The sequence below is a fragment of the Hydra viridissima genome, unplaced genomic scaffold (assembly GCF_058129835.1).
Source record: "Hydra viridissima isolate aposymbiotic clone 2 unplaced genomic scaffold, HvirCarnegie_v1 scaffold_2, whole genome shotgun sequence".
Lineage (NCBI taxonomy): Eukaryota > Metazoa > Cnidaria > Hydrozoa > Anthoathecata > Hydridae > Hydra > Hydra viridissima.
Window position 1 is genome coordinate 362,501 of NW_028324301.1, and position 8,990 is coordinate 371,490.

General features: G+C 28.6%; 1 protein-coding gene across 3 annotated transcripts in view; it reads left to right on the forward strand.

Moving 5' to 3' along the window:
• The window catches only part of LOC145184197 (phospholipid-transporting ATPase IB-like), a 30,256-nt gene that overhangs the window by 20,885 nt on the left and 381 nt on the right, over positions 1-8,990 (forward strand). For all 3 annotated transcript variants that reach the window (XM_090077814.1, XM_090077813.1, XM_090077812.1), the window contains exons 20-39: positions 678-792; positions 900-982; positions 2,470-2,519; positions 2,622-2,691; positions 2,793-2,877; positions 3,151-3,494; positions 3,605-3,730; positions 3,825-3,907; positions 3,978-4,086; positions 6,116-6,193; positions 6,372-6,482; positions 6,578-6,775; positions 6,923-7,001; positions 7,090-7,151; positions 7,247-7,303; positions 7,386-7,493; positions 7,760-7,848; positions 7,973-8,033; positions 8,191-8,293; positions 8,884-8,927. In XM_090077814.1, the coding sequence (XP_089933940.1) occupies positions 678-792; positions 900-982; positions 2,470-2,519; positions 2,622-2,691; positions 2,793-2,877; positions 3,151-3,494; positions 3,605-3,730; positions 3,825-3,907; positions 3,978-4,086; positions 6,116-6,193; positions 6,372-6,482; positions 6,578-6,775; positions 6,923-7,001; positions 7,090-7,151; positions 7,247-7,303; positions 7,386-7,493; positions 7,760-7,848; positions 7,973-8,033; positions 8,191-8,293; positions 8,884-8,927 (2,055 nt within the window). The remainder of the gene's footprint in view (positions 1-677; positions 793-899; positions 983-2,469; positions 2,520-2,621; positions 2,692-2,792; positions 2,878-3,150; positions 3,495-3,604; positions 3,731-3,824; positions 3,908-3,977; positions 4,087-6,115; positions 6,194-6,371; positions 6,483-6,577; positions 6,776-6,922; positions 7,002-7,089; positions 7,152-7,246; positions 7,304-7,385; positions 7,494-7,759; positions 7,849-7,972; positions 8,034-8,190; positions 8,294-8,883; positions 8,928-8,990) is intronic.

Below are 8,990 nucleotides of genomic sequence, written 5' to 3' on the forward strand. Positions count from 1 at the left end.
TCTTACATACTGTCATCTTCTACTACCGAACAATTCAAATTTTGATTCATCTGTGTATAGTACACAGTTTAACATTCCTTGCGTCCAATTATTATGCTGTTTTGCATATTTAAGTCTTTTTTCTTTATTGCCACGACGTAGTAAAGGCTTTCGAACCGCAACACACCCTCTTAACCCAGCTTTTAGCAATTTTAACAAATTTTAAATAACAATAAAAATAATAATATAAAAGAAAAAAAAAAATCTAAATTAGAAGTTTTGCTCTTAAAAAATAATAATAATAATAATAAAAACAGTATCTATGAAATATCTTTGTAAACTGTACTATCATCTAATATGAAGCCTTCAAAGCAATAAATAAACAAAAATGCAAGAGCAAACTAAAAACAAATGAGCTGATACGAATTGGGTTTAGATCAGCATACAATAAAAATAAACATGTTAGATATCTAAATACAAAAATCTATGTAAAGTTTTGATAAATATTGCTCTTGTTTGTTAAAGTTGTGTTTAGTATTGTTTGAAGTTAGACATTATTTTATATAAAAAAATAATTGGAAGCTATTATTCAAAATCTGTTAAAAAAACACGAGTTTTAATAAGTGGGCTAAAACTTATTCACAGTACTGTATGTATATATATATATATAATGATTGATATGTTTGGTTTGTTTTTAGGATTCATCAGGATATATAAGAGAATTTTTCACATTACTCTCTGTATGCCACACTGTTGTTCCTGAGAGAGATGTTGATAATCCAAGTGAAATTGTTTATCAAGCAGCATCACCAGGTAACCAAGTTAAAAATTTTTGATAGAATAAATTGATATAATCAAAGCAGAATAATGATTTTTTATACTCTTTCATGGTTACAGATGCTATCTCCTTTAATTTTTAGATGAAGGCGCATTAGTTAAAGGTGCAGCTGAATTTGGGTTTGTGTTCAACACAAGAACACCAACATCTGTTGTTGTTAATATAGTAAGGCTTTATTTGAAATTACTGTTTGTAACTTTTGTATCAAATCCTAAATTAATCATCTGCTTACCAGAATAAATAATTTGCAACGTAAATAATTGCAAAATAAATTGAGTTGTGGTGACTATAAAATTTAGTTTATCAAACTTCAAAAAACTGAAAGGGTATTCAAAAATAGCTCACTAAAAAAAAAGGAATGTCTTGTCACATTTCTATGATCCATATTTAATGTTAAGAAATTTCTTTTTTAATTTTGATTACTCTTAAAGTTCTCTCCATATAAATGTGAAGAATTTTGAAAACAATTTCATCATTTTCCAGTAAACTGAAACCATTTATAGGAGCCTTTTACATTTAGAAATTTGTAGATTGTATGCTTGTAACTTGTTCATAACTTTTTAGTTGCAAAATTTATTATAAAATTGAAAAAAAAAAAAAAAGATGAAAAAACTACAAAAGGTGCTTAAATTGCATTGGTAAAAAACTACAAAAGGTGCTTTAATTGCATTGAATGTGCTTTAATTCCATTGGTAAAGATTATGCAAAATATACTAAAAGTATGTATTTCCACATACAAAACATGAAGAGAATCAAAAAGAAGTAGAAGAACTAGTGGTAATCTTGGAGTTAGAAGTGTTTCTGCTTCAACACATCTGCAAACACAAGAAAATTGGTAGGTACATGTACTAGAGCAAATAAGCATCTATTAGATTTTCTAGCATTTAAACAAAATGTTCCTGAATACCATGTGGTTCATAGTTGCCAGCAACAACTTAAGTTACACTTCTGCACCAGATAAATCTTTTGTTTAAAGTAATGATGAGCAGCTGCATCAGTATTATGGTTGAGTATTCAAAATATAGAGGTAACAAATCCTTTTAGAATCCTTTTGGTTTGAGAATTAAAAGTTTGCTTTTCACAGAGTTTTTCACAAAGGTTGAAAAATGAAACAGGCAAACAAAGATGGGAAGAAAATAAAACTGCAGTTAAAAGTTGATAAGTCATTTACAAGTTATTAGAACCACAATGATTTTTAAAAATTTCACAAAAGTGGTTAAGGTTCCCTCAAACGCTTTTGGGAGGATTGTGAAAAATCATTTAAATTTAGATACCCCAGGCTTCTGTGATAGCCTCTAGAGTGTTCAGAAATTAAAAAGAAAAAACTCTTTATGTTAAATATTTTATGAAGGCTGTACATGGCATTTGAATGTTTCTTTATTAATCTGTGCTTCATATTCGAATTACTAATTCATCTCCACACATTTATATTTTTTAATAAAATTTTTAGTCTTTCTTACCTCTTTGATCTCTGTTCTAGTAATTTTAGTTAGCTTTTAAGTGTAACTTAAGAGAGAAGTGTTTTTAGTTTTGTGTAATTATTTTATTATGCAAATAACAAAACTATAAAATTTAAAACTTCAACAACTTATTGATATATTTGTTGTTTTATTTTGATGTTTTTTTAACTCTTCTTAATTCTTACATTATAGAAAGGAAATGAAGAGGCATATGAAATCCTTAATGTTCTTGAGTTCACTAGGTTTAAAGACTAATTTTTTTTATTTACATTTCACATTTTTTTATGGCATTCTTCTACAAATTTGTTATGATTCTTAAGAAAATATATTACATTCTAACTTAGCACTCGTAAAAGAATGTCTGTGATTGTGCGGACTCCAGAAAACACTATTAAAGTCTTTTGCAAAGGAGCTGTAAGATTTTTTAGTCTTTAGAAAGTTATAGCAATAACTTGTATTAAGGTATAAGTTAATAATTGATATTAGGATTAAAATTATTAAAGTTGTTGTCATAGGATACAGTCATACTTCAGCGGTTGAGTGAAGACCGGAGGTTTGAAGGAATAACCTTAGGACATTTGGATGAGTTTGCAAGAGAAGGTGGGTTTGAGTTTTCTATTTTATAAGGGAAAAAAAACAGTCATTGGTATGATTACAACGTAATATTGTTATAAAAATTTTAACCAGTATTGTAGTTAGTTTAAATCTTGGAATATACCAGAACTCTCGTCATTCCGGTGATTTTTTTTTCCCATATAATATCAGTATGATAATGATATGGAAATGAAATGATACGCTGACCCTTACTATTTTATTAATATTTTTTCTTTAAGAAATTTTAAAGTCATTTTCTTTAATGTGTTTTTATATCAGGATTGCGCACTTTATGTATTGCTTCAGCAGAGCTTGATGCAAGTGATTATGAAGTGTGGAATAAAAAGTTTTATGAAGCTAGTACTGCACTGGTAGACAGAGAAAAGCGTCTTGAAGAGGTTGCTGAATTGATTGAAAATAACTTAGTGTTACTTGGAGCTACTGCAATAGAAGATAAGTTACAAGATGGAGTTCCCGAAAGCATTGCAACACTTTCTGCAGCTAACATTAAGATATGGGTTTTAACAGGCGATAAACAGGAGACAGCAATAAATATTGGTTATTCATGTAATTTACTGCGTGATGAACTCAGTTTACTGATTTGTGAAGGAAAAACTGTCCAGGCAATTTGTCTTTACATTTTTTGATTCTTTAGCTGTGGAAAATTTGTAATATAAGTTGTTTATTTTGGATTGTGTTAAATAATTATTTTTAAACATCTATTTTTAAAAAGGATGTTCAAAATTGGCTAGATGAACAATTGAACAATAAAAATATTAAGAGGTTCATTAAGAAAAAGAAAAATGACAGACGAGAAGTATCGGAAGTAAAGAACCTAGCTTTAGTTGTCAATGGATCGGTAATTTAATTTTTTGTTTGTTTGTTTTTTATTTATTTTGTTGTTCTTATCTTGCAGTTTATATCTTGCAATTTATCTATCCTTGCTTCTTCAGGTGTTAGGACATTGTTTGCAAGATGAGTGCAAGGATTTATTTCTTGACCTTGCTCTTGTATGTCGAGCAGTAATTGCTTGCAGGTACATTTAAGAAAAGGTTTTTTTTTTTGTGTGTGATTTTTTTTGGATATAAAAAGAAATTGAAATTTAGGGTTTCTCCTTTACAAAAATCTTTGGTTGTTCAACTGGTAAAAAACAATGTTCAGGATGCCATCACCTTAGCGATTGGAGATGGTGCAAATGATGTTAGCATGATACAGGTAGTATTCGATTGAAGTCTAGTTATGTGTGTGTGTGTGTGTTTGTTTGTGTGTGTGTATCTTTCACACAAGTTTTGGATACATTGAGCATATCTTGCCTCAAAGTTGCATTTTTAGGCACATGCAATAACTTTATTATTCATAGTTTCTTTATAAACTGGTAAAATACTTTTAACATAATAATCACTGCTTAAAGAGACATTTTCATTAATGATATAAAGCTGAGTTTTTCCTAAGGAGTTTATTCCACTTGCAACCATCACCTTTAACCATTTTTTTGGTTTGGGAAGTGGCTTTTTCTTTAACCATTTTTTTGGTTTGGGAAGTGGGTTGATTTCTGGGTGATTTGTACAAATGATGGCATTTTATTGCACAGTCCAAATACTTCAAATGAAGACTCATCTGTAAACAGCAAATACTTCAAATGAAGACTGTAAACAGATGGATTGGTATATTTTTCTCTTGATCTTTTTGAATCATCCACGTCTCCCTCTTGTTTTAACCTATTGCAAAATTGAATTCAGTCTGCAACATTTTTTTCTGTAAGAGGAGGTTTCACAGGTTGTCTGTATGCAAGAAGACCCGGCAAATTCTAACTTTGTCAGAAACACTGCCATCTACCCTGTTCCTTCAAAGTAACACTGTTCTTCTGTTAACATTCAACATCCTACAGATTTCTCAAGAGTTTAATCCCAGCAAAGTAGTTGTCTTTATTTTGGAATGAAAACGTTGTCTTTTATGACTCATAATCAACAGAAGCTAAACTAAAAATGAAAAAATGATACTCAAGTATCAAAATAAAAATAAAAAAAAAATCAATTAAAAATGCTGACACTTATTGTGTAGAAACTTTTGTGCAACCCTTTATATATATATTGTCTCAAAAAATTATCAGACCAGTGCTATATTTTTATAACTTTAGATTTTTTTAGTAAAATCAAGGTAAATTTTAATAAAAGAACATGTTTTTAAATAAAATATTTACTTTGGTGTAAAGTATGAATCACAAAGTTTTCAGTCTTTAAAATAAAAGAACGTAAGTCATTTTTTTATTGTCTAAAAAATTTTCGACCAATCACATTTTTTGTTTCATAATAAATTATTAATTAACAAAGTAATTATGTTAATTTTTTCCGGCTTTTCTCCAAACTTTTTGGGCTCCATCAGATGTATTAAGTTGAATTTCGATTCATAGCTCCACAGGATCTTTTTTTCCAGAAACTAAATGACATGTTCCAATCTTCTTTTCATGTGTTTCTTGCTCAAAAATAGTTTATTCTCTAAGATCCCTGGGGTCGGATATGATTTCTGATTTTCTGATGGAATAATTTGATTTCATAATCCTCTTCAGCTTGCTCAGCCAGTTTTTGTGCAGAAATGAAGTGATTTTTCTTGACTTGTATAGTTAAATTTCTATCAAAACTCTTAGAAGTCTTCATTTTGCAACCTTGTCTGTCAATTGTAGTTTGTTCCAATCAAGTTAATGTTTCATCGTATGATGAGGGATTTCAGTCTCTACCATTTACCTCCAGCCATTTTACTAAAAAAAACAATTCAAGTTTTTTTATGCAATTTTTTTAATTCTATAAAAATTTTAAAAAGTTCAAAAAATTTAACATAAAATTAATTAAACTTACCTAAAAATTGCTTAGTCAGATAATTTTTTTACAAGCCTATTCAATACAAAGTTTCTTTTAGGACAAATAATAAACCAACAAAAGCATGAAACAAAAAATACGTATGCTAAATAACATCCAATTCACAATAGAATTAAAATGATATAAAAGAAAGTACTGTTATTAATTGCTTTTAATATATATAGCTTAAACATTTATTTTTTGAAAATAGCTGTTTGATTGGATAATTTTTTAAGAAACTGTGTTTGTGTATTTGTATATATACATATGTATGTATGTATGTATGTATGTATGTATGTATGTATGTATGTATGTATGTATGTATGTATGTATGTATGTATGTATGTATGTATGTATGTAATGTATGTATGTATCTATCTATCTATTCACAGGCAGCTCATGTTGGTGTTGGTATCAGTGGCCAAGAAGGTTTGCAAGCTGCAAGTGCTTCAGATTATGCTATTGCCCAGGCAATTTCTTTTTTTTCTTATCCATGCGCTGTGCAATTATTACATTATAAGCATTTTTCTGAAAAAGTCTTTTAGAAAGTCAGCTGTTCAAGGAAGTTTTTAAAGGAGCAACTTTTAAATGGAAGTTCAGTTGTTTGATTTAAATTTAAAAAGAACTTTGCTAAATTTTTTATTTTAGTTTCGTTTCTTGAACAAATTATTACTTGTACATGGGGCATTCAGCTATTCTCGTCTCACAAAACTTATTTTATATTCTTTCTACAAAAACATTTGCCTATATGTTATAGAGGTAAAAAAATATTTGGTTATAGAAATCTAAATCATTTTTAAAATATATTGTTTCTAAACTAAATGCTAAATTATTTACTTAATGAATTTATTTAGTTATGGTTTGCTTTTTCTAATGGATTTTCTGGACAGATACTCTTTGATAAATGGTGTATTGGTTTATATAATGTGATCTTCACAGCATTGCCTCCTTTGGCTTTTGGATTGTTTGATCAAAGTTGTTCTTCAAAAGCTCGATTGAAATGTCCAAGACTTTATAAAAGTTCACAAAATTCGGACCTATTTAATGTTAAGGTAGGCTGAGCTTTTTTTTTTTTTTTTTTTTGTAAATATTTTCGTGTGCCTGCAGAAGCTGATATGCTCAAATAATGCTTAAGTTATGGGGCAAAAAATTTTTACAAATCTGGTCTTTTTTTATAATCATAATTCTTTTTTTTATAGGTTTTTTGGATATGGATATTGACTGCTATATACCATTCCATACTGTTATTTTACCTTCCAAAACTTGTTTTTGCAAAAGGTAAACTCTTTTTGCTAAACACTTTTTTTTGAACTTTCTTTGAAGCAAAAATCTTTTGAAAAAGTCACAAATTTTGCTGTTTGTTTAGATGTTGCTTTCAGCGATGGGTTGGTGGTTGGTCAATGGTTTGTTGGAAATGTGGTTTATACAGTAATTGAATTTTAGCAATTAAAATTAATTCACAGATATAATAAATCCAGGAATAAAGTTGAGACTATTTTTTGTTGAGTGTTCATTGCATTTAGTGCGTTGTTATTACTGTTTGCTTGAAAGCAGCCTTAGAGTTGGATTCTTGGACCATAGTAAGTTCAATATTTATTTAGCTCTTTTTTTTTTGAAAAATTATAGAATGAAATTGCTAACCTCATTTTGTGTTAAATTTAGTATTCTCATTTGTCAATTTGGGGAAGTATTGTTAGCTGGTTTGTGTTCTTATTAATCTATTGTTCTCCTTTTATTGGATTAATAATTGCTCCTAATATGATTGGACAGGTTAGTGGTGTTACAAATTTTACACATTGTCTGTTAAGAAATACATAAAATATTTTCGTTTTTTAATTTTATTTGTTTGAGGTAAAAAAAAAAAATTCCAATCTAAGAAGGTAATTTTTTTGAAGGTTATTTTTTTCTAAGCTTATTCTAGTTAGTACATAGGCCTTTTAGAACTTTAGCAGATCGATTTGTTCAATGACAGCTTCTATTATTAAATGAATTGAAATAAAGCTTAACTCCAAAGAATTCTTATAACTTTGATCTAGGATCGAATGTTATATACATGCGCATTGTTCTGGTTTACACTTTTGATTATCCCTCCTACAACGCTATTGGTTGACTTTTTATATCATTTGTAAGTATTTTTGAAAAGTTAATTTCAATTTTCGGTTATAGCATGAAAAATTAAATGAGTTTTTTAATTTTGTTTTCATATATGTTTTACTGTGTCTACTTTGAATTTCTAATATCATTAACAGATTTCAACGTTCATTCAAGAAGAACACAAGGCAGTTAGTTCAAGAACTTGAAATGAATGGGGTAAGTGGATGTTTTTGAGTGAAGTCGCAATTGGTCTTTTTTAAATTTAGATGAGTCACGGATTTCATTTGGATGAAAACCGAAATTGTTTGATGCAATAATGAACCTCCCGGTTTTTTTTCTTTAATTAATGATTATTGTTAAGTATATTATGTAGGTTGATCCAGCGGAATGGATTCTAGATGAGCGAGGTGTACCAAAAAAGCAAGTAGATGATTTAGAGTTGAGAACTTCACCTTCATCTATTACGAGATCTGATCGTAAATATCTTGTTTTTTCTTTTATGTAATCATAGTTTACAGCTGGTTCTTAAACAGAATTCCTGAGGCCTCAAATCAAAAGCTCATAATCAGAAAACATCAGTTTTAAACTCGTTTCTCGTTTAATTCATCAGTTTTAATTGTTTCTAGTTTTTAATTCATCAGTTTTAATCGTTTCTTAGTCGGAGATTTTAAAAATTTTTAACTACACAGGTTAAATTTCTTAATTTATACTTTAAAAAAAAGTTTCTTCTACAGTTCTTGCTTCTCGGTCATTTCAAACAGAAAATGTTATGAGTTTCATGCAAATCAAAATTTGCACAATATTTCTTTTATCTGTAATCGTTTTTAAATCTACTTCCGTTTATTTTTGCACAAAAATCTTGAAACTACTTGAAGCTCTTATTTACAAATAGAACTTAATTATAGTTAAGTATCAATTAAATGTTGTGCACAAAAGTTATAAATTTATTTTTATGATAAGTCGTTAATTTTTTAATCTCTTCGTTTTTTAATCTCTTCGTCTCTTGACTTTTTTTTTTTTTTTTTTGGCATTTTACACCTGTTTCACATTTCCTTATTTGTTTAAGATGGATTCGCCTTTTCACAGGAGGAGCACGGCTTAGTTGCGCAAGTATGTGTGTCTTTTCTTAATACGTTCGTTCACATCTTAAATTTCTTATTGCAAAGTGGATAA